Consider the following 26,026-nt stretch of genomic DNA (forward strand, 5'->3'; position numbering starts at 1 on the left):
ACTTTGAATGCCCACTATTCAGAATTCTGACTAGTGGGCTGTTTTAATCATTTGAAAAAACTGAGTTAGCCCTAACCCTAACTCCTAATCCTAACCCGTAACCCTGACCCCTAACCCTAACCCCTAACCTTAACCCCTAACCTTAACCCTTAACCCCTAACCCGGGCCCCTTACCCTAACCATAACCCATAACCCTAACCATAACCCATAACCATAACCCTGGGTGTTTCTGAGTGGCGGGTTGTCTGAATAGAGGGGTGTGATTCTGCAAAGGGTCCGTTAATCAGAAGGCCCGCTACTCAGAAAAAAAAAATTTTTCGGGTCTTCAACTTGTTAGCGGGTCATTTTAAATAAAAACAAGCCCGCTATTCAGAAATTTGAATAGCGGACCTTCTGGGTGACGGGTTTTCTAAATAGTGGGCCTTCTGAGTAATGGGTCTTCTGAGTGACGGTCGCCACTTAAGTCATTGAAACATTTATCAAAAAACAAAAATCAAACGTCTTTAGTTTTGGACCAGGAGACAAATTAATTTGGTAAGGGGCTATCATTTTCTTCGGAAGAGGGGGAGGGTCCCAAATATACGGGGTCATAAATTTTTGGAAAGAAAAATAGGGTGGGGTCATAAAATTTTTGATGACCAAAATGTAGGGAGTCACACGATGACCACCGGTAGTGTGTTTATTTTATTCAAAAAGACTGATTTCAATATACAATTTTAGCCTGTTTCGGGGGTAAGGTGTATCGGTGGTGGTGTCATAAAATTTTTGTTGCCGGAATGATGGGGGGGCGCAATTTTATTGACGCCGACTTTTGGAAAATTTGGGAACCCCTCCCTCCCCCTTCCGAAGAAAATGATAACCCGGTAACGTTTGTGACATCACACGAAATATAGCCTAAGGTCTTGGAAAAGAAAACTTCTACATTAAAACAAACTGTCTCTGATGTTTGTTGGGACTTGAAGTTGCTAGTTCCTGTTTATAATGCCTACAATACAAATGAATATAAAAATAAATAATTAAAGCCATAATGTACGATCTTTTAAAATGAGTTTGGTCTTTTTTTTTTCAAACCTGATTTTTTGGTACTATTTGTAAAGTTTACAGATAGGCCTATGTTCCAACTTACACCTATGGATTTAGCCAAATTCATTGTATTTTCAGGACAATAGAAAAAGTTCGAATTAAAGTCATGACTTTAAATCTCCCATAGGCCACCACAGTTAAGCAGAAGATACTACGTGAGTTTTATTTTATTTTACCTCATTAATTTGCCTTTAAATGACAAGAAAAATGTCCTGACAGTTGATACAAATATTAAAATATTTGGCAAAGAATAACCAAATTAAAATTTGACCAAAATCGTATATTAAGACTTTAAGTCAAATTCTAGAATATATTTTTTTTACTTGTCAAGTTTTTTGTTTTGCTACCTCTAGTATTGTTTGTGACATTTATCTAAAATGTTTTTGACATTTTGAATGTAAATCTTATTATGCTAATTTATGCATGAAAAGATAAACTTGAAAATTAAGTATTTGAAATTGTTTCTATATTGAAGTTGCTAAATAAAAAGTTCTGTGAACCAAAATTATATTCATACAGTTGTTACAATTATTTCCGTGAATAAAACTTATAATAAAAATGTATTTTTCCAGAAACTATGTTCCTGTTCTAGAGAAATGTTCTTTAACACAATATTCTCCCCCTAATTTATGCTAGCGCGCTTTTCAAAATGTGTGTTTGTAAGCATGTTTAAAATATTCCAATTTGAATAAACGATAACCTAAAATATCTGAATTTGTGATAAATTTTGTCTTGAGATATCAATCTTCGCACTACCACTTTTTGAGTAATTTTTGATTTTAATTTTATGGGCAAATTGACCATTTTTGTTAATAATACATTTGTTCCAAATCAAACATTCACAATAAATTAAACAGAAATGACAAACGCTATCAACCGTTTGAAATTATTTTTAAATATAAAAATTATATGAAACAGCTTAATATAAAGAAAAAAATTCTTTTAAAAAATAACTCTTTATTGTGGGTAAAAACTTTAATGAAAATGTCCAAAAAGCACAACTCTGAAATCTGAAAGAAAATCTACACGTAAGGCATTGTGGGTATATGCTGGGCACACGCACGTCCGCAGTGGAGTCGTAAAACCCGCCAGTCATTATTTTGTTTGTGTTATTTTTTCTATAGCGCATCTGTGAACAACATTGTGGGATACACTCGTTACTATACAGCTGTTTTTCTATGTGATTTAGTTATTATATGAAGGCATCAGACATCTATTATAGCGATCTAAATACTCTGGCCTGTTGAACAACTGCATTTCATAGCCAGTTACAGTAATATCGAGTTGTAATTTTACCATTCGGAAGATATACTAAAGTAGACCTTTATACAATAAGCTTCAATATGGCGAGTGGAGAGGTATCAACGACATCGGGAGAACGAAGGGTCGCTAAACACCCTCCCACCATTGATATGATAAAGGAAGCAATCCTAGAAATCAACGAACCGCGGAAAGGATGCTCCGTACCGGCCATAAAACAATGGGTAAGCTCTCATTACCCTGAGGTTGATCAAGGAAGGTTCAAAACATTGATGAAAAAGGCACTGACGAAAGCTCTTGAGGAAGAGATTTTAGAGCGACCTGCTAAATCGACTGCTACGGGGGCGATGACGGGACGCTATAAGATTGGAAAGGCTCAGAAAGAGGCGGATAAGAAGGCCGAAAAGAAGGCAGCGAAAGCAGAGGCCGGTGCGGGTAGATCTAGAGCTCCTAAATCTGCGGTGAACAAGAAGGTTAGTAAGCTCCAATTTAGAATTTCGGGGATAATGGGACAAGACAGATTGGACAGACAGACAGAAAAACGACTGGCATGCAAACATACAGAAAGAGGTCAAGAAGATGAGACAAACTAAACAGACAAACAGAAAAAGGACAGAAAAACGGGCAGAAAGAGGTAAAGAACTTAAAAGAGGAAGCCCCGCCAGAGCAGTTCTTCTAGGGTGAACCAAACCTGCCTGGTTATCAAATTAATCAGTAACAAGGTTATCTCTGAATTTGACATGTGTAAATTGATGTTTTAATGTCATTACATCAATTAGCACCTGTCAAATTCAGAGATAACCATGTCATTGATTAATTTGATAACCAGGCAGGTTTGGTTCACCCCAGAAGAACTGCTCTGGTGGGGCTTCCTGTTTAAGATGGGAGGTAAAGATTGGGATTTAAATTCTTGAAGAGAAAGACAGAGAGATTGACAGACAAACAAACTTTACTTCTTGACATGCAAACAGACAAAACAAGCAGAAAGAGGTAAAGGAGATGGCAGGTAAAGATTGGTATTTAGTTTTTGGAGAGAAGAGAGAAAAAAAGACCCGACTCAAAGTGATTGTGAACAAGACTGGAGGTAAGAGAGAATACGGACAGATTAGACAACTGATAAAAAAGAAAAGACAGACATTGCAAACAGACAAAAAAATTCAGGCAGAAAGATCAAAAAGATGGGAAGAGGATGATGTCAAAGCTATTAGCATCCGTTATATATTAGGTAACACTGACAGGCGCTATTCCCCTGTCGTTTGAAGCTCTGTAAATCCTGGTTTAAAGCTACATAATTGTTCCAAATACCTGCAGAGTATGTTAGAAATGATCTTCTGCGGGAGACCACGTTTGACCTTGGACTTTTAAAATGGCATTGGCTTTTCTGTGATTGATTTTGACCTGATAACAGCAAAATAAGTTAAACTCTGTTAGGGGTTCTACATGCAGGACAACTCAAGAGAAAAGGCTTCTAAAATGCAAGATCATTTACAGAACCTTTTTCCCGGGCCTTTTTCATATCTAAAATGGTACTTCTGGGCTTTGCTGAACCATTTATACTACTTAAATGGAACTATTTTAAAAGGTTCTACAAATAGGACAGCTTGAATCTTTTCGGTTCTACTTGGAACCTTTCTTTCTATGACTAAGAGCGTAAATGTAAAAGAGTGAAAAGCCACTGTTTCAATGGATAATATCAAAGAAAACTTTTTAGCATGAAAATCAGTCTAATAAAAACAACGTTTTGTGGTAGTATTCCATTTTTTTGAGAGTGAACAATATTGCTGTCACAATCCTTGAGTGACAAATTGAATATATGTTGAATGATGCAAATTAATGTGAAATGATATACTGTTCTTTTAGCATATTATAAACATATCAAAAAAAGTAACTACCCCCACCCTTAAATAATGGCCATTATTCAAAAACGGGCTATTGTAAATTATTACAAATGTGTAAAATGCGTTGGAAGCAGAATTTATTTATACGCATTTTGACACCTCATTTGATACGATAGCCCAGAAAACAAAACACAGGTCAATTTAATGTAGTGAGGTCCAGATTTGAAAGTTGCACTTACAACAATACAAAAACACTCAGATATCATTACACAGATTTCCTTCCATTATACTGAATACAAATCAATAGAATTTACTGCAACTTTCAAATCTTGGGTTACATTGACAGATAGCTACTGATTTAAATGTACGCTGTGACGTCAATAATTAGTCTTTGGAATAATGGCCATTATTTAAGTGGGGTTAGTTACTTTTTTTGAGATGTTTATATAAATACATAATTTCAGCATTATTTTTCTGAATAACAAAATTATATCTTTTATGACTAATTAATTAGTCGAATTAGACTTTTTTTTTTACTAACTTAAGTTTAACAGTGTACTCCCCCTGTGGAAGATATTTCCAAAATCTTCCACGGGGGGAGTGTGGATAATTAAATGGAATAGCACGGTGATATAACAGCATCATACCACCATAAACTTTGGAAGTAACAATAACTATAGTGTATTAAAGTATATCCTACATTTTAAGAAATAAAAGGGAATGGTGACAGAAACTCAGCCATATGCTCGAATTTGTAAAAATTATAATTTTTTGAAATGTTTCTTTTATTTCATATTTTAATAATATTGACCGAAATAAATCAATATTAATATTATATAATCAGGGTTTGTTTTTATCAATTTGGGGGATATTTTTCCCCATAAAACAAATTTGTGGACATTTAAAAAAAACACCGAGAAAGTAATAACTAGACGTTTGTCTCCAGATTGATGTTATTTTCGGAAATGTAGGCCTAAGGCGACGAAAAAAAGAAACCCTGTTCTACGGGCGGACGGACCTTTCAAGTAGGGTCGGTCGGCATTTTTTGTTTGTTGGGGATGAGTATATTTTGTTCTGGTTTTACTGGCAGTGGCGTAGATTTCTTTTTGACATTGGGGGGATGGGGTTGGGAAAAAGTATAATGAATCCAGTACCATTTGACGACAGAATAAGTGAATGGTACAAATGCGCGAGAAGCGTGCTAAAAATTTTGCCATTTGGAAGCTAAACGAATGACATTTGATGCAAAAGTGGATTAAATACGCGCGAAGCGCACAAAAATTTGTACTTTGTGGGCTAAAATGGCCAAATATGAGCTTTTTATTTGGTCAAAAAAACGCGTGCAAAAATTGTGTATTTCGCCCATGATGGGATGAAAATGCCTTTATTGTGACAATGTGCGCACACAGCGTGCAAACATTTTGTATTTTACACTATTTTGGCCCATGATCGGTTTGAATTTATATGGAAAAGGGGCTCCTTGCTCCCTCCAGATTTTGTCTTTCATTTTTTTTATCAGAGGGGCCCTTCCGCCCACTGTCTACACTACTGCCGAAATGGTGTGTTTTGCTATTAAATGGGAACATTTGTGCGCTCAGTGCGAGAAAAAATTTTACACCCCCCCACGTGCCGAAAAACTTTTTAACCCCCTGTTCATACACCCAAAACTTTTTAACCCCCCCATTCAGAACTCCTAAAATTGTATGACCCCCTACATATTTTCCAGCCCCCCCACTAGAGTATTTCTGAACACTCCCTTAGTATGGACAAACATTGCGTAGGCCTAGGCCTACATGTTTGAACTGGACTCTGACCAAACTTCAAGGCGCAATCTAACGTTTTTTCCCAAAACACCTAAATATTTTAGGTCTTTGGGGATGTATAGCTTCAATACGAATAGAAAGGTCAAAATTTTCAATTGATGACCGGCTTTTCATCCCAGCTACATATGTTTTAAGTACATATCATTAGATGTATCAAGTTTACATCAAGGACAGATAAATATCAATAATATAAATTTTTAATAATTTGCCATAAAATTTGTATTATTGCGAATTGCAAAAAATCTAAATTATTTGATATCAGAAGGACATTCCTTTTTAGAATGCTCTTGGTGTGCTCTCAGGTCCCACAAAAATACTGTACAAACGTTGCTATCCGATTGAGCTAAATTTACTGTCTTTATTTTATTTTTCAGGCAATGCGTCGGTCTCTTTCAGTGGGTTCTACACCAAAAGCAAAGAAGTCGAGATCGAAGATCCACAACGTCCCAGCCCGTCGCGCCAAGTCACTGTCTCCTGTAAAACCGCTCAAGAAATCGCCAAAGGTAATCAAGACCGCAGCCGCCGCCAAGAAAGCCAAGAAATCTCCGGCCAAGAAAGCATCCAAGGCGAAGTCTCCAAAGGCGGCAAAGGCAGCAAAGAAGTCGCCCGCCAAAGCGAAGGCTAAGAAAGCGGCGGCAAAACCAAAAGGGAAAAAAGCAAAATAAGACTCTGATGGAACACTTGATAATAGCTGTACTTTATGATTTCATTGATTTGGGCCTTTTTGAGCGCCTTAAGATTCCATATTATTTTTGTAATAAAACTAAAACTGGATGAATGATAATCTTCACAATCGTAAAACTAAATAGGCCTATTTTTGTTTGATAAGGGACCGTTCAATATTTACAAAGGGGTGACTTCGTGCAATTTTTGCCCTCAAAGTTGACTTGAAAATTTCGTATCTCCTCCCCCGATTTCTAAACTTTATTTCAAATATAGTGTGATCCCCTTCCACCACGCCATAGCGTAGCGCAATAGGGGCACGGAGGGGGACGTGTCCTCCAAATCGATTTGAAAAATTAGAAAATTCCATACGAAGATTGCCAAAAATAAAAACACCACTTGTTCCCTCCCCAACCACTCCCCCCCCCCTCCCCCATCATGGTCGGTTCACTCCCCATAAGATGACTCACGCCACTGCCCATTCCACGATTCCCTATTCGCGTGAATATTGATCGACCATAAATTGTTTCTTTTATTTTGGGGATTTATCATATTTTGGTTAATTAAGTTTTTTAGTATCCTAAAACAGAATTAATAAGGAACAGACCAAAATATCGACGAATTCCTAGCCTGTATACTTCAATGAAAGTTAGTTTTACACCATGCATTGGGCTATTAGAAGCATACCCCCTGTAAAGGATCGAGTTCGAATTTCCGGACTTTTTGACATGTTATGATTGCTGAAAATCCATACTTTCAAAAGTGTCTGGACACGAATACATCCAGCAAAAACTTAGTTTACAATTCAAAATCCTAAATTTTAAAATTACGTTTTATTGCATTTCCAAGCTTTTTCCAGTAACTTTGGCAACTGGAATTCCATGCGGTCATTCAAGAAGTAAACCTGGAAATCCAGATATTTCTTTGATCGAAAATGTACTCCTCTAAGGGACCGTCCACAAACACTTGTTAGGGGGGCCCTGACAAAAATGACCACAAATTTTCCTGGAAAAATTTAGTTTATATGCTTTTCTATGAGGTTGACCCATAATTTTCATGTCACAAAAGGTGGCCCCTGAAATTTTCGAGGTCTGTAAAGGGAGGGGGGGGCGAAAAAAAGGCCTACAATTTCAAATTTTTGAAAAATTATTCGGTATGGACAAAACTTTCATATTGTGAGCCGTCTGATTTTATATTATTAATTAATTATATTCCATAGGGGGTGATGGATTTCAACTGGGATAGCACAGTTCGAAATCGCCAAAAATTCTTGTAATTATCTTCCAGGGGAATATGATTATTAATGGCAGATTGAAGAAGGAAAAACATCTAAAAAGGTTTTCGCCAAATTACATTTTTTCTTAAAGGCCTCTTTTGCTCATTTGCAAAATCGTGAAACTCGTCAAAATTTTTGCACCCATTGTTAGTAGCAGTTTTGTGCAACAATGCTTGCTAGTGGGAAAGTTGTGTATTAAGGACCGTACACAAACACTTGTTAGGGGGCCTGATGCAAAAAGGGGGCCCTGAAATTTTTTGATCCCTAAGGGGGTCCTGAAAATTTTTGATCCTCTAAGGGGGGCTGAAAAAATGTCCACAAATTTTTCTTGAGTTTATATGCTTTTCTATGGAGTTGACCCATAATTTTCATGTCAAAAAGGGGGCCTTGACATTTTTGAGGTTTGTAAAGGTGGCCCCGAAAAATTTTCGCGATTAAATTTTTTTGCATCGGCCCCCCTAACAAGTGTTTGTGAACGGTCCCTAAAGACATAATTTTACATGATACTGTAATAATATGTGACCAGCTCCAACAAAACCCGGAACAAGTCGCCAGGCATGTTTTTGAGTTATATGCCTTGAAAGATTAAATCCTGTGTAAAACAGGAAACTAATTAACCCATTACTCAGTTCGGCAAAAATATCAAGGTATCATTTACAAAATTATCCATATCTTAAAAAATGCTCTGTATATATATAATTTTGGTATTATTTTGAAGCTTATTGTTCCGTGCTTACATTTTTATTCAAATCATGAAATGTCAAAAATGCGACTTGTTCCTTGTTTTGTCAGAACGGGTCACATATCTCAAAGTTAGAGACGTCCGATTTTTCATGTTGCCGTTTTCTATCTCAGATTGAGGCCTACCATTAAAGCAATCGGTGTTTCCAAATTGTGAGTTGTATCCTTATTACTCCAGTGGTTTTGAAATCGTTCAAGAAATGTGATCCAAAAACCCATGGAGCTTCCAAATCAAAAGTTTCAGTTTGCTCCATTGCACGCCTTATTGATTTGTACACAAAGCGTTCTCGAACAAGAGAACTACTCCCCATTCCAGAAAATATAGCACTAATTTTTTGTGATTAAAAAAAAATTCTGCCAAATGAAACATAGCTCAATCCTAATCATTTATTATTTTAGTCCTAACTGGAGATAAAAGAAAAAGTTCACTATTTTACTTTTGGTTTGATTGTCACAGCATACGAAAAACACCCTAAAAAGGCATGTTTTTGGCCCTTATTTCCAAACATTGGCCAAATATTAAAATTTTACTTTTATTGCCAGTTAGGACTAACTAAAGGATGAGGTTTTAGCTATCTTTCATTTCGCAAAACAATATAATATTTTTTTATTTCAAAAAATTAGTTCTGTATTTTTCTGGAATAGGGAGTATAGTACCGTGCTTTCCATTGAAATTCTTGTAATTATCTTACAGGGGAATATGATTATTAATGGTAGATTGAAGAAGGAAAAACATCTAAAAAGGTTTTCGCCAAATTACATTTTTTCTTAAAGGCCTCTTTTGCTCATTTGCAAAATCGTGAAACTCGTCAAAATTTTTGCACCCATTGTTAGTAGCAGTTTTGTGCAACAATGCTTGCTAGTGGGAAAGTTGTGTATTAAGGGACCGTACACAAACACTTGTTAGGGGGCCTGATGCAAAAAGGGGGCCCTGAAATTTTTTGATCCTCTAAGGGGGTCCTGAAAATTTTTGATCCTCTAAGGGGGCCTGAAAAAATGTCCACAAATTTTTCTTGAGTTTATATGCTTTTCTATGGAGTTGACCCATAATTTTCATGTCAAAAATGTTCGCGATTAACTTTTTTGCATCCCCCCCTAACAAGTGTTTGTGAACGGTCCCTAAAGACATAATTTTACATGATACTGTATGTAACCAGCTCCAACAAAACCCGGAACAAGTCGCCAGGCATGTTTTTGAGTTATAGGCCTTGAGAGATGACATTCCCATAAAAAAAAACAATTGGAATTAATTTGATGGTATTTGACCTTGGGACTGAATGGACTTTCAAAAGTACTTGAATATCAAAAAGAGGTTTATTTAATCAATAATTGACAGTTGAATTATGATAATTTCTATTCAATACTGTGTAAAGCAGGAAACTAATTAACACATTCCTCAGAATAGCAGTTCGGTAAAAATATCAAGGTATCATTTACAAAATTATCCTTATCTTAAAAAATATTGATGCTCTGTAGAATAATTTTGGTATCATTTTGAAGCTTATTGTCCCGTGCTTACATTTTTATTCAAATCATGAAATGTCAAAAATGCGACTTATTCCTGGTTTTGTCAGAACGGGTCACATATCTTAAAGTTAGACGTCTGATTTTTCATGTTGCCGATTGAGGTCTACCATTAAAACAATTAGTGTTTCCAAATTTTGAGTTGTAGCCTAATTACTCCAGTGGTTTTGAAATCGTTCAAGAAATAAAGACACGACGATCCAAAAACCCAAGGAAGATGCAAATTCAAAAGTTTCAGTTTGCTCCATTTGTACACAATGCATTCTCGAACAAGAGAACTACTCCCATTTCAGAAAAATATGGCACAAATTTTTGGTGATTAGAAAACATCAAGTTCTGCCAAATGAAACGGCCCAATCCTAATCATTTATTTGGTCCTAACTGGAGATAAAAGAAAAAGTTCACTATTTTACTAATTTCTTGAAAAAATAGCCAAAAGCATGCATTTTCGACATGTTTTCTGACAATCAAGTCACAAAAATTACAGACTTGGAAAAGGTCTAAGCATTCAAATCTTATGCCGAAATGTTGCTCTAATTTTCACTTTTTTGGTTATAAGAATGAAACATGTCATTTCCAAAAATTAGAATGCATAAACTGAAGTCTTATAATTGAAGACCGAATTAAAAAGACTAGTTTGCGTCTGACGTCAGGGCAAATGCGCGACGTGACTGGTTACTGACCTGCGCAGTACGGCATTTTTGGTCTGCTTGACAGGACGTCATACGCAAACTAGTCTTTTTAATTCGGTCTTCAATTATAGTCTTTTGGTTTGATTGTCACAACATAATACAAAAAACACCCTAAAAACGCATGTTTTGGCCCTTATTTCCAAACATTGGCCAAGTACAGGGTGAGTCAAAAAAAGTGCAATAGAGAAAAGAATCCATTTTTATTTAAGAACCGATTTGAACCATTTAGGTTTTAAAACATTTTATAAATGATATATCCATTAGTAATCTTGTGTGAAAAAACCAAGGAATTAGCATTTACCGTTTTGTTTTTATGACACATTTTATAGCGATACCCAATTTTAATATTTGTCCAAGAAACATCTAAAATTTGAATGTCAACCCACTCTGTGTAAGGTAGATTTGGAACAACTGCTGTTTTCTTAACCTCATTGACATTGAAATAAAATGGAGCACCCAAATTATTATTTTCCTTGGTCTTGTTTAAGGAAAAGAAACATTATTTGTTTTCATTATACCTTTACTTTAAAGATGTTTATTCTCTATCAAAAACATACTCATTTGTAGGCGGATTTTTTCAAATGTCGAAATGAAATGCGCGCAAATTGAAGTGGAGAGAATTATAAAATATCCAGTAAGTTGGGCATATTGGGATTAAAAAAACTGAAGTTGAAGTCGAGTGAGGTATGAAGGACTTAAAGTAATGTTAGAAAGTTTGTTTGAACAGAAAAAAGAAATTGAAATAACGCAAAAATCAACCTTATATAAGTTAAAGTCAGTTTCAGAGCTGGTGCCTTTATCGTGCATTGTGTGCTCTCATTCAAAATACATGGTACCTCGTGGACAGATAATGAAATTGGGTATCGTAGGAAACGGACTCATAAAAATTAAACGGTAGATGTGATTGACTTCATTGAGTGTGGCATTTATAGAAACTTTCAATAATTGGAAAGTTCAACGTGGTTCTTACATAAATATTGATTCTTTGCTCTATTGCACTTTTTTTTACTCACCCTGTATTAAAATTTTATTTTTATTGCTATTTTATTTTATGTCCTATCTTTCATTTGGCAAAACGGGATAAAAAATTTTTATTCAAAAAATTAGCTGTATTTTACTGTAATTTGGAGTAGTACCGTGCTTTCTTTAGATTAGTATGTTTTTAAACAAGTATTCCTGAAAAAAATTGGTGTCAGTTCCAATTTACAATGTACTGAATTATTATTTGAATGTAATGTTAAAGAGAAGTTTTGCACTGTAGCGCTGACAAGAACATGAGTGGTAGTTCATATATCATTAAATAGGCCCACGTGTTTTGGCGCAACGTCAGCCTTCTATTCTTCAAATCTTTTCAAAGGGCGCACCACCAAATCACTCCACGATTTATGTACCAGTGAAATTCGGTTAAAATAGTCCACCGCTTATTTGAGCTTGTTGTGGCTTAATATTTTCAAAAGATAATTGTCAAAATTCGCCCGTTTTCAGCTCATTTGCTTCTGGCAAGTGTCTACATGAAGGAATCTGAGAAAAAATCCCAATATTTTATTTCAGAGGTGAAGTTTTGGCGCAAATTTGAACAACGTCCGGTTTCAAAAATGAGTGATTTTTTAGGTTTAAATTTGAAATGGAGCCTTGATCTTTGGTTCGAGTTGTATTTTTTCCTGAATGTATTTTATGCTTTCTCTCCCCCACCAGCTCCAAGTACAGATAAAATACAAAAAGCTGAAAAAGGAAAAAAAAAAAATGTGGACACCGTCGGCTTCCCCGTGTATTATCGGCCGGTGCCATTATCACGTGACTGTAGAAAAATGCTGTTGCCACCAGATATAGGCTAATTAAAACAGCGTATTACTATCAAGACTTATGTTTGAAAGCTGTCCTGAGTGTCCTCAGATCGATGCGTGAAGTTTCCAGTCCATCACACTACGTGCTCTATAATTAGTCCATGTCGATATTATCAAGACAGAGATTGCGTCTGATGACGTCATCTGTCAAAGTCGTTGATGATGAACCGGCGGTAACGGCGTCTTATTTTAAGCTTATTGTTAATTTTGCACCTTCAAACCGTACAAACCATCTCAAAAGTTAGGTCTTTATAGTAGGAAACTTTCTTTAGCGGGGGCACCATGTCAACAATGCCTAGAAAAGTTGCTTTTTGCCTTGTAAAAAGTACGTAATTTTTCGGCATTTCCTGGTATCAGGTCGATTCGGCCCAAACCAATTCGTCCACAGTTGACTTGGCCATATGCCAATTCATGCATTGGCCCCAAGCTAAGTCAGCCACAAACCAATTCGATATCGACCAAAAGGGATAAACGATTTAATATGTTAATGAATATATGTGACCGTCCATCACGAAACAGCTGTAAAGTCGGCTGGCGGTCAATTTTGTTTTATTTCGTGTTTAGAAAATATATAAGCTTTAAAATGAAAAATCATTTGACTCCAAACGATATCCAGAAGTAAAAAAAAACAAGGGGGTTAAGTGCACAACGTACAAAAAAGTGACTATATCTCATTAACCGATGATCCTACAGATATGCGACCACTGACTTTTCTGTTCCTTTTTGACATATGGCACGACTCTCTAAGATATTTGGTTAAAAATAAGATATTTGGTTAAAATTTTTAAAAAAGTGACTATATCTTATTAACCAATGAGATCCTACAGATATGCGACCACTGACTTTTTTTTTGTTTCCTTATGACTAAGGGAAAAGTTTGACATATCTCACGACTCTGTAGGAAATGATGTACATCATCATTTTATTTTCATACAAATCGACATACAAAATATATAAAGACAATAAAGATATATAAAAATAAAAGACACAACATTTGAATGAGGAGATGCTCAAAAGGCCTGAAGCGAGCGCCCCCTTACACTGCCTTAAGTTACAACATACAATTACACAAAGCTAACAAATAAAAGAAAGAGGAGAAGAACATGCAAAGAAAGAAGCAATATAAATATTTATAACATTTCATATAGACATTCCACAGTTCACAGAAGAAATTGATACACTGCAAAAACAAGTGTTTATATTTAAACACCATATTGTTTTTATCAGAGCAACACTTAATAAACACATAATTCATGTTAATGGTCTAACACTAATGTTAATTTTTCTAACACTAATGTTCATAAATTAACACTTGGTGTTATATTACAAACATTTGTGTTTGTAATATAACACCAAGTGTTAATTTATGAACATTAGTGTTAGAACATTAACATGAATTATGTGTTTATTAAGTGTTGCTCTGATAAACACAATATGGTGTTTAAATATAAACACTTGTTTTTGCAGTGTAGTTGGGGTGGGGATGGGTGAGGTCATTAAATAATGCCTACATATTAGATGTAATTTTTTATTAGACTTTTCTTTATTTGTAACTTAAACTGGTTTACTGATTTTGCCATCTTTATAATCAGTAATATTCCATTTCCTAGGACCGGCAGCTCACCGGAAGACCGTGTTGTGAGGGCCACAATAACTGCGGCTACGTACCCGGGCTACGTACAGATACGCGAACGCTGACTTTTTTGTTCTTTATGACCTGAGGAAAAGTTCGACATTATATCACACGACTCTTTAGGATATTTGGTTTAAAAGATAGAGGGTTAAGTGCACAAAGTACAACGAATTGGTTTGTGACCGAATGCAAGACATCAAGGCATCTAAATATACAGATTTGGTGTAAAAACAACGGTTATGGAGAAAATCACGAAATAGTTTTGGCCAACTTTTTTGTACATCAATATACAGGGTTCGAATTAGCATGTGGGCGAATTGGTTTGGGGCTGAATTGACGAATAGTATTGATATCGATATTGATATTTTTAGCCACGTGATATTTCGATATGATGATTCGAATTGTCACGTGATCGTCAAACCTGTACTAAAGGTGTCAGTTCTGCAGGAACTGACACAAAAACTGGTTTCGGGGGACGGTGCTTTCATTGATTAAAATTACGGGCAACTTTTGATTTCGTTCCTTTCTTAGATTTTAGATCACCGTTTCTGCATAGTATTTTTTATGGAGCCTGAGATCAGACATATCGAATTGCATTCTGAATACGCGGAGAATGCCCTGATATCAAATAATTTTGAGTTTTTGAAATTCGCAATGTAATACACATTTTATGGCAAATCATTAAAAATTGATATTTTTTATATTTAACAGTAGTAACAGAAGTAAAAACTTATAAATTTAATGATAATTACTTAGTGTATGTAGCTGGGAGGAAAAGCCGACGATCATTTGAAAATTGACTTTTCGTCAATATTTTCAAATGATTTCGGCTTTTCCTCCCAGCTACATAAACTTTTAAGTACATATCAGTAGATTGATAAATTTTACTTCGAGGACTGTTAAATATGAAAATAAAATGTGTTTTATATCGCCAATTTCAAAAGTCAAAATTACTTGATATCAGAAGGATAAATTCAATTCGATATGTCTGATGTGCAATCATGTTCTACAAAACATACTGTGCAAACATTGCTATCCGATCCCTTAATACAAGTTGTATTATATAGGCCTACTTGCCTGATTTTTAAGTTTATAAGTGTTATTTCCTGACGTTTCGTCTGCAACTCAAATAAGTACCGGAAATAAGTATACGACTGTTTCTCAAGCGTATATTTCAAATGGTTGTTTTGAAGCGAATATTGATATAGAAAGCCCACAAAGATGTATTAGCAAATAGTGGCCTACACAAGAGTGCTATGTATGCTTTTACTTCCGTTTGCTTAGAACAAATTACAGGGCGTCCCAAAAAGTACATTCCTCCTTAAAGGAGGATTTCGTGATCCTAGCATTCTCTTTTTATGACATTATTCAGTAGATATCCACGAAAAAAGCTTATCCCCCAAATTACAGTTGATTCCGATTTGGCATTTGGGAGTTATGCATGATTATGTGTATTACACTGCTTCATAGGCCACTGTTGTAATTTTGTTCTGGTATACCAGAACAATTTGACTATATTTTTGCAAAACGAATCAATCTCCAAGAATGTTTTGGTACATAAACATTATGTAGCCAGAGGTTTCCAGTGGTATAAAAATCTCAACTTTTTTGAGAAAAGTGGGGGGATGAGGCTGTGGATCACGAAATGCCGTTTTAAATGCAATGCTGTAATTGAAGACCGAATTAAAAAGACTAATTTGCGTCTGACATCCTGTCAATCAGACCAAAAATGCCACGCTGTTGCCCTGACGTCAGACACAAACTAGTCTTTTTAATTCGGTCTTCAATAATAACCTATCTTAAAAAGCTTTAAAATGTGTTTTTTGATTCAGTATTTGCATTATTCAAATACCACATTTTTAGCTATTTTTTGTCAAAAAAACCCGAACTGACGGTCATTGAACAGTTTTAAGGATATGCAGACTTGATATTACGTTTAATATTTCTTACGAAGTGCCAAGACTATCTAAGAGGGGACTGCATAAACCGCACGGGTTAAAGCCATATTATAACATTTTCAAACAAAATAGATTAGCATTTCTTTGCCATAAAATGTTAGCTTTTACTGTCAGATAATTATATCCCCTTTTATTTTTGAGTCGAACAACTACGGCAAAGCAAAGAAAATTGGAATTTACTACCAGCGCACATGTCGCCAATATACGTACCATTCCTTGGGTCATGTTGTGGTACGACCCTTTGTTGTGTATATCACCGTCCCGCACGCCGTGTACGTACTGTGTGTTATTAACATCGTGTATGCGTTCGACTAATAATTCCATCGTAATAATAAAGCGCCGGATCCGGCGTTTTATTCAAAATCTCGGATTTTGACAAAACCACAACACCTAGAGTCTTGATTTTTGCAGGGTATATTGGTTTAATAAAGTACAATTTAATCGTGTAAAAAGGAATTTTAAAAATTCCGTGAGGGCATCTTCCTCAGCAAATGTTATAATATGGCTTTAAATATTTATTGCAGCGTGTCGGGAGATGGTGTCAAATAATTTTTTGATAGAAAATTTTCTTTCCATGAGTCTACATTATGGTGCTCATAATATAGTAAATTGGCCTAAAATAGTGGATTTCAGGAGACCGAATTTGAGGGGTTTTTTTTGGGGGGGGGGTGCGGGGTAAAGTTTCTTAATTTCTGAACATAGTTTTTGGACCGCGCATCTCCAAAAATTGCAAATGAAAGATGTGACTTATGTAAAGATTGTTGGAAACACTTTTTTGCCGCCGTTTCTGGGACACCCTGTATACGTACATCGGCCCGGAGCGTTGTCGGTACCAGTTAAGCTGAATTTATACTCAATCGCTGAGAGACGAGCGAATCGACCAATTTGGTAGCGCGTTTTTTTCCAACGCAACAAATAAGCGCCCTACCTTATTGGCTATTAACACAAATCGCTATCGCTTAGCGCTCAGCGATGTAGTATAAATTCAGCTTTTGACCACTCCTCTGCCATGCATGTTAACGAAAAGTTATAATATACGTACACGGAAAGAAAACAGCTCGTTCAAAAATACCCCCTCCCATAGGCGTAGATCCCGGGTGGATGGGGGGATAAATCCCCCAATATTTTGCCAGGGGGATGGTCCATACAATCATCCCCAATGTTGACGCCTGATAATGGGTTTCACTTTCTGACCAAATTAACCTCATATTTGCCCATTTTAGCCACCAAAGTGCAAATTTCAAAACAGCAAAAATTTTCGCGGGCTTCGTTCGCATTTGTACCATAAACTTATTCTGTCGCAAAAAAGGTGCTGGATTGACTATACTTCAAGAATTTTTTTCCAACTCCATCCCCCCCCCCAAAGTCAAAATGATATCTATGCCACTGCCCCCTCCCACCTTTATCCCTTTTTGAAACTTGGTCCCATTTGGAAACTGTAATTATTGAACTTTATTATATCAACTTATGTCCAGAATATTTCCAGAAGTGTTATATTATCTGAGTAATGGGGGGGGGGGGAGTCTTTAGGCGATATCTTTATTGAGATATTTGTCAATAAAACAATAACCATGATGAATTGTTAATTTTGTACACCTCTATAAAGTCGTGATGTATACTATCTTAGGGAGTGTTCATAATACCTTAATGGTGAGGGCGTTGGAAAATATAAGGGAGGATCAAACAAATTTTGGGTTCTAAAAAAGGGGATGTAAAAAAAATCAAGGGGAGGATAAACAAATTTGAGGGTAAAAGTACGGTGTAAACGGATAACTCAAATTGGACACTTAACTTGTGATAGACATCTGTATAATTTCGAGTTGAAATGAATATTGCGTTCATCATAATTAATAACATATTTTTAATTGATCAGAAATCGACTATCATAGCGGCATAGTATAGTCTACAAACTGTAGTATCAACAATCGAAGACGACAGAATGACATGATAGCGCCCTCCTAACAGACATCCATGACTACACCACCAAACTATAATGATGCCACAGTCATTATTCTCACCTCTAACAGTGAGCATATCAACAGTACGGCTGGTGCTATGACCAATGTATAGATAGTACACACATGCTTCTTGAATTATCAGGACATACATCTTCGTAGCTTTTTAGACCACTTGCAAGCAATATATTCACTAGTATCGGCATTTTATTTTCAACCAACCCTTTGTTTCCATCTCAGTTGTTATAGGCATCTAGATACCACTCGCAGGATACTTTCTCTCTTCTTTGCTTCGCATGTCCGTACCATGTGCAGTTCGGCAAGTTTACCATGTGTATTAATGTAAGTAGTCATTTTTTAAATCACCGATCTGATGTTTATAATTATGCACATTATTGCTATCTTCAGTAGATAGCACTCACTCGCCATGCTATTTTTAATTTATAACACTCACGGACTATATCTTCAGTATAGCAACCACTGGCTAATATTGCTATCTTCTGTAGATAACACTCGCTGACCATGCTGCCATAATATCTTCAGTACAGCACCACTGGCTATAATATTGCTATCTTCAGTAGATAGCACTCACTGACCGTGCTGTCATATTAACAAGATTATGGTAGAACACCCTCTGACCATGCTATTTTCAATTTATAATACTCATGGACTCTATTGCTATATAGTAGATAGCACTCACTAGCCATGCTATTTTCAATAGATAACATTTACGGACCATTTTGCGCTTTGTACTTACCAAACTTCCCGCTCGATCATCCTCTGAAAAGTTACTCAAAACTCCTCGGGTTAACCTCAAATCAGCTGGTGAACGCTCATTTCATTTTGCTGCTCCAGCTGTTTGGAACTCGCTTCCAAACAGCCTTCGTAGCATCCCCATACTTTCTCAATTTAAACGTCAGCTTAAAACCCATCTCTTCCGTCAAGCTTTTCCAGATTCACAGAATTAATTGCTTCTTTGTTTGTTTGTCTTTTTCATGTTTTTGCGCGCTCTGAGTTCCGCAAAAGATTTTGCGCCTTAAAAGAACCATTCATTATTATTATTATAATTATTGATATCTTCAGTAGATAGCACTCACTGGCCATATTATTTTCAATTGATATCACTCATCACTCACGGACCATATTGCTATCTTCAGTAGATAGCAATGCACTGGTTGATCATATCTCAATTAAAGGCCCATTTAGTGATACCAGCTAAAGTGTACAATATTGAATATATATTGACCATATTGATATCTTCAATAGATAGCACTCACTGGCCATGCTATTTTCAATTGATAACATTCACGGACCATATTGATATCTTCAGTAGATAGCACCCACTGGCTAATATTGATATCTTCAGTAGATAGCATTCACTCGTCATATTATTTTCAATTGATAACACTCACGGACCATATTGATATATTCAGTAGATAGCACCCACTGGCTAATATTACTATCTTCAGTAGATAGCACTCACTGGTCATGCCATTTTCAATTGATAACACTCACGGACCATACGGTATTGCTATCTTCAGTAGATAGCACTCACTGGCTAATATTGCTATCTTCATTAGATAGCACTCACTGGCCATATTATTTTCAATTGATAGCACTCGCGGACCATATTGCTATCTTTAGTATAGCACTCACTGGCTAATATTACTATCTTCAGTAGATAGCACTGGTTGATCATTTCTCAATTAAAAGCCCATTCAGCGATACCAGCTATAAAGTGTTAAAAAAATTGTGTAAATTTCCTTAAAGTGAAGAATAAGTCATTAAAATTCTCATTAGATATTTTTGAAATGACAAATTTGGCCAAAAACGTGGAAAACGGCATTTAAATAGATGTAATTAGTTATCTCTACTTTTTAAAATTAGAGAAATGTCAGATTCATGTAAAAAGAATTATTTTGTCTTTTAATACACGGCTTTTCGCTTAACCATCTTTGAAACTAACAAAGGTACCAAAATCTGCATTTTGATGCTTTTTTACAACCTCTGGATGAGCAAATCACTGAAAAGGCCTTTTAACCCGGCGATGCGCAGAAGTTATTTGAATTCTAATTTTTACCACGTTGTCTATAGCTACTGGTAATTCAAGCCCCACTCATTTGTTACGAATTTCCACATCGGCACGCAATTGTTTTTTCCCGCGAAATACTTTCATTTCCCAAATTTCGTTGATTTCGTTGACGAAATTTGTTACTTTTTTTTCTGTTCATTGCAAACAAGAAATGTCTTTCAAAAAGACATCGGAATATACTTGGCGATGAATAATGACCTTGATTTTACATTGAAACTTTCAAAAAGGGTCTTAAAACATATATTTTCTTGTTATTATTTTTTATATTACTTGTAAAGCGCAATTGTTCATTTTGGTTCTACGCTATATTAAGCGCCGTTGTTATGTTATATTAAATACACCTTATTCATTAGGATAACACAGTAGCGCAACCAGGATTTTAATGTGAGGGGGCAAAGCCAACATTTCTTCCCGATTTGTCAATTTTTGTCCCATTTTTAGTCATTTTAAAGACACTTTACTTTACAATTGTCTTATTAATATAATAATAACTATTATTATTAATAAATAATAATTGTTAATCTCAAGTGGCATGAAGGTTTGAAAACTGTGTCATCTCTTTGGAAGAAAATATATAGCGATATATTGTGCAGGGCATAAGGCCTTATCTCACAGTGTTTGACCAAATTAAGTTTGGGCCAGAAAGCCTTAACTCAGAGTTGAGGCTTTCTGTCTAAAATGCAATTTGCGAGAGTGTGATGTAGCTTAGTAGAATTGTGCTATATATATCTGCAAAATGAAGTTCGATTGGGTTTTAACCCAATCGAACTTCATTTTAAAAAGCCTTAAAAATCTTTTTGATTGGAAGAATCTGTGGATGTTGGTGATTATTTTGGTACTAAAATCTCAAAATGGCCAAAAAGTGAGTTAATGTAGGCTTTCTTGTTCTAAACCCTCGATATATTTTTATGGTATGTATATATTTGAAGAGTTTGTTTCCAAAAGGCGCTAAATCCAATAGCTCAATAGCTGACTTGTGTCACATTTTTCTGGTATATTTTACAGAGGTGTATCGTTCGAGTCCGGACTCGGACTCGAGTCCGAATCGAGTCCACTTTTTGTTGGACGCGGACTTGGCTCGGACTCGGACACGAAAAGACTCGGCTCGGCTCGGACTCGGACACAAAAGGACTCGGACTCGAAGCCGAGTCCGGTCCGAGTCCAGTCCAATTAAATCCATGTAAAATGTGTAATGATAAATCTAAAAATGTCAAAATAGATCTCAAATTTGTTGACTTTACTTATTTGAACATTTTCCAAATTAATTGGGGGCTGTCAAATCTGTGATCTGTCATACATCCTACATATCCAGCAAATTATTTAGATTTATCTGTCACTTAGCACTAGTTTAGCAGAATCATAATTATTATTGTTATCATTAATTTAGTAATGAAATAATTGATAATTAATTAAATGCATAATTTGAATATTTGGACTATAAAAAATATCTAAGAGTTTTTTCATGGAACTTTCCAATCCATTAAAATTTAAGAGAGAAACATGCACATGCACTGGACCCTACATCTCAGCTCCCACTCAGTAAATTGGTATGTCCATGACAGGGCTACGGTGTCTGTAGTTTGTGTGTGCTCACTACTCACAGCACATTTGTGTGGGACAAGTTTGAAAAGATGTTTAGAATTAAAGGTGAATTTCTGTTAGTATGATTATTATTATTATGATGATGATGATAAAGATGATGACGATGATGATGCAGAGATGCCAACATTAACATCCAGAAAATAGAGAGGATTCAAACAAAAAATAGGGATACTTTCAAAATTACATGCAACTTCAAGGGCACAAAATTTGCCAGAAATAGGGAGGTTGCCAAATTTGGGTGTCAAAATGGATAAAAATGTTTACAATAATAGGGAGCCTCCTCTAAAATGTATTTGAATACATTGCAATTCATTTACACATCTTTATGCTTCACACAGCCTAGTGACATTTCTCTAGTCCTGAGTTTACATGTAGTGTGCCACACACACACAAATACCCCCACATGACTGCTGTCTGATACAGGTGGTCTGATACATGTAGTTTTTACCTTCAGGAGTTACATGTAGCTGCTCATGGATATGGGTCTTTGAAGTATTGTGTGTACCAAGTGTACGGTTGGTTGGTTGGTTGACCCATAGACTATGGTTGACCTGAGTTGAGTCTTTGAAATGTCAACTGTGTGGGGTGGGGTGGGGTTTGGTTGGGTGGGTGTGTATAGGGAGAGCGGTGTGTGGTGTGGTGTAGTGAGTGACCTTTGAGCAATAACCTTCTCTTTCTGCAATTCTATCATCAAAATGCCTTAAAATTATGCGGAAACTTTGAAATTGTCTTTTTTTCAGCAAATTTGTATTGTAAATTTTCAAATAAGAAACAAAATATAAAATTTTGCTCCAATATTTGGAATAATGACCCATTTTTTCAAAATTTTATACAAAATGACCCCCTTCTTTCAAAATGTTAAACCCAATTACCCTTGCTTTTTTATTTTGTTATACCCAATGACCCATTTTTATACAATTTCCTACTAAGCAATGCCAGTAGGCAGATACATGTCACATTCAAGTTGAATGACCCCCCCCCCCCACCTCCGGTCATGGACTCTGATCGAGGCCGGACTCGAGTCCGGACTCGGGACTTATTTTTGTTGGACTCGGACTTGGCTCGGACTCGGCACCCCCGGACTTGGACTCGAGTCCGGACTCGGACACAAAAAGACTCGGACTTGGCTCGGACTCGGATACAAATGGACTCGGCTCGGCTCGGACTCGGACAAGCTGGACTCGGGTACAAGTCTGATATTTTAACATTTTTAAGTTAAATTACATTTAATGCTTGGAATGGATATGTTTGTAACTCTAGCTTCAGTATTTTCAGCATCACTTTGTCCCTAAAAATTCTTCAATGCAAAATTTTAAAATGGCTGCCATTGGATTTAACTCCTTTTAGAACAAAATTAATAATTTTCTTTTATATTTATTATTTTCTTCTTCGCACGTGGTAGGTTAAAGATATTTGCAATCATTTTTTTTAATGATAACCAAAAAATTGTTATAACCATGCATGATAACTATTCTAGTGGTCTAATGTTATTAGATTGGCAAGGTTACTGCTACTCTTAGGAATATCTTCAAAGGAATTTTCCACAAAGCAGCCTTTGGAGTTAGCGCTAGCGCCTTTGGAACCAAACTCTACTTCTGTTGAAGTCCTTTATCTCAGAAATAAACAGATCAACATCATAATGGTCCACGTGTTGTGAGAACGGGACACAATAATCATGACAAGTCTCAAAGCCTTGCATTATGAATGTTTATTTCCCTCAATATTCAGAAATCGGACAAGCAGAAAATGGCTTGGAATGACACCGGATACACTTGTGCCTAAGAAATATCGCAGCACTTGGATGAGTGCTAAATTTCATTGAATTATAAATAAGCTATTTGACATTTTTACCACATTACATGAGTCTCATGAAAGTAGACAAAAGTTTGGGGGAGGATAAATAATTTAGGTCGTGTACAGGTGCATGAAAAGACACTGGATAGTCAATGTCATTACAGAAGTTGGTTTTTATTGCAAGATTGTTTTTGTGCCATGCATCGAAAGAAAAGAAATAAAGACGGAATGATAAAGAAATAAATAAAGAATGAATGAAAGGAAGGAAAAAAGGGAGAGAGCTCGACATTTATGTTAAACTTTTGTTTTCTGTTCAGATGATAAAATAAATATTTGAATCATAATAAGAAAGAAAGAAAGAAAAAAGAAAGAAAGAAAGAATGAATGAATGAATGAATGAATGAATGAAAGAAAGAAAGAAAGGAAGGAAGAAAGATGAAAGAAAGAAATAAATAAAGACGGAATGATAAAGAAAGAATGAAATAAATAAAGACAGAATGATAAAGAAAGAATGAATGAATGAATGAATGAAAGAAAGAATGAATGAATGAAAGATTGTTTTTGTGTGCCATCGAAAAAAATAAAAATAAAGACGGAATGATAAAGAAAGAAAGAAAGAACGAAAGAAAGAAAGAAAGAAAGAAAAAAAAAGAAAGAAAAAAAAAAGAAAGAAAGAAAAAAAGAAAGGAAAAAGGAAAGAAGAAAGAACGAACAAACGAACGAAAGAAAGAGAGAAAGAAAGAACAAAAGAAAGAAAGAAAGAGCTCGATATCTAAATTAAACTTTGGTTTTCTGTTCAGTTTTGTAGAAGCTTTTCTTCTATCTTTCTCTCGCAAAAACAGTTAATAATAATAGTTATCGAAATAGGCCTGTTTTTTTTCAATTCTCAAATTGGGTTATTCCAGTTGAAATCCATATACACTTGGAAGACATGGCCCACCTGACAGGGAGTATCGAATGGAGCCACCCATTCAAGTAACCCCATTTGAAATTCACACTCCCTGTGGGGAAGATTAAGGTCATGTCTTTCATAGGGTGTCTGGATTTAAACTGGAATGGACAAAATGAAAGCACGGATCGCATCGTAGAAATTCTAGAAGCTCAAAATACCGCTATTGCACTTTCAGAAAGAATAAAACACGTTTATCATGTGAAAAGTGAAAGTCCTGATAAATATACCCGAATGGTTAAAGTCTCATTAAGTGAACCCAGCGAAAGTGTTGAAAAATAAAATTGTTTATAAATTTCTTAAAGTGAAGGATAAGTCATTAAAATTGTCATTTGTATTTTTGAAATAAAAAATTTGACAAAAAAACGAAGAAAACAGCAGTATCGACGAAGTTGAAGTCCCATTCAAATACACGTAGCTAATTATTTATATATTGTCAGTATATAAATTACAGATTCGTGTAAAATTCCTTATTTTTGTCTTAAATACACGGCTTTCGGCTGAACCACTAGCAGGCTATATGTTAGCACATCTATGACAATGACAAAGGTATCAAAATCTGAATTTTGATGATTTTTGCGACCGTCTGGATGAGCAAATCACTGAATAGGCCTTTAAGAGACAAGGCGATATACCATACAATAATAATGCTGACATGTAAGAAACAAGCTCTCACCTTTTTTCCATAAAAATTTAACATGAATCTGTCTGTGTTGGACATAAATACTTAAATAATATCGGTAATACTGAAAAGGCCATACAGACCTTGTAGTAATAACTCTTTGTGGTATATATTCAAACTTTTTAAAGCCATAGTGTACGATCTTTTTAAGGAAATGAAAAATCTGCTCATGGTAGCCAGGACTTTTTCAGGTGGGCGGGGGGAGCAAGGTACATTTTATTGGGGAAACTTTGACAAAAATGTTCACAAATGGGCTAAAAAGTACAACAAATGCATGCAAATCTTAAATATGTATCAGGGCGGCCAGCATCGTTGGGGTATGGTCTACATTATTTTGGGAAAAGAGTTTTTGCAATGCGAAGAATATTATGGTCGTTTATCTGAACACTCTAAGAAATAAAGGTTCTAAAAAGGTTCTCAAGTTGTCCTCTTAGAAGAACCCTTAGATTCTCTAAAGAACCAAACATGGTTCCATAACCATCGACAATGGCCCCAAAATGTGACACAGAACCGTTTTCGGTTGTTTAGAGAACCTTTAAGGGTTCTCCAAAATTAAAGAACTTTTTAAAGGTTCTCCTGAGAGGACAAAAAGGTTCTATCTAAAACCTTTATTTCTT

At 35.6% G+C, this 26,026-nt stretch overlaps 2 protein-coding genes across 2 annotated transcripts in view; both read left to right on the forward strand.

Annotated features, from left to right (window-relative positions):
• The first annotated feature begins 2,192 nt into the window (after window positions 1-2,192).
• LOC140170201 (uncharacterized) lies at window positions 2,193-10,343 on the forward strand. Its single transcript, XM_072193533.1, has 2 exons — window positions 2,193-2,816; window positions 6,379-10,343. Exons 1-2 carry the CDS (start codon window positions 2,427-2,429, stop codon window positions 6,667-6,669), a joined length of 681 nt encoding a protein of 226 aa, XP_072049634.1. The 5' UTR covers window positions 2,193-2,426; the 3' UTR covers window positions 6,670-10,343.
• Window positions 10,344-18,359: 8,016 nt separating this feature from the next.
• The window catches only part of LOC140169054 (probable G-protein coupled receptor 156), a 114,498-nt gene continuing 106,831 nt past the window's right edge, over window positions 18,360-26,026 (forward strand). The window contains exon 1 of the mRNA XM_072192335.1: window positions 18,360-18,632. The gene's annotated coding sequence lies outside the window, so the exon portion shown is untranslated. The remainder of the gene's footprint in view (window positions 18,633-26,026) is intronic.

Source organism: Amphiura filiformis, chromosome 14 (assembly GCF_039555335.1).
Source record: "Amphiura filiformis chromosome 14, Afil_fr2py, whole genome shotgun sequence".
In the NCBI taxonomy this organism is placed as follows: domain Eukaryota; kingdom Metazoa; phylum Echinodermata; class Ophiuroidea; order Amphilepidida; family Amphiuridae; genus Amphiura; species Amphiura filiformis.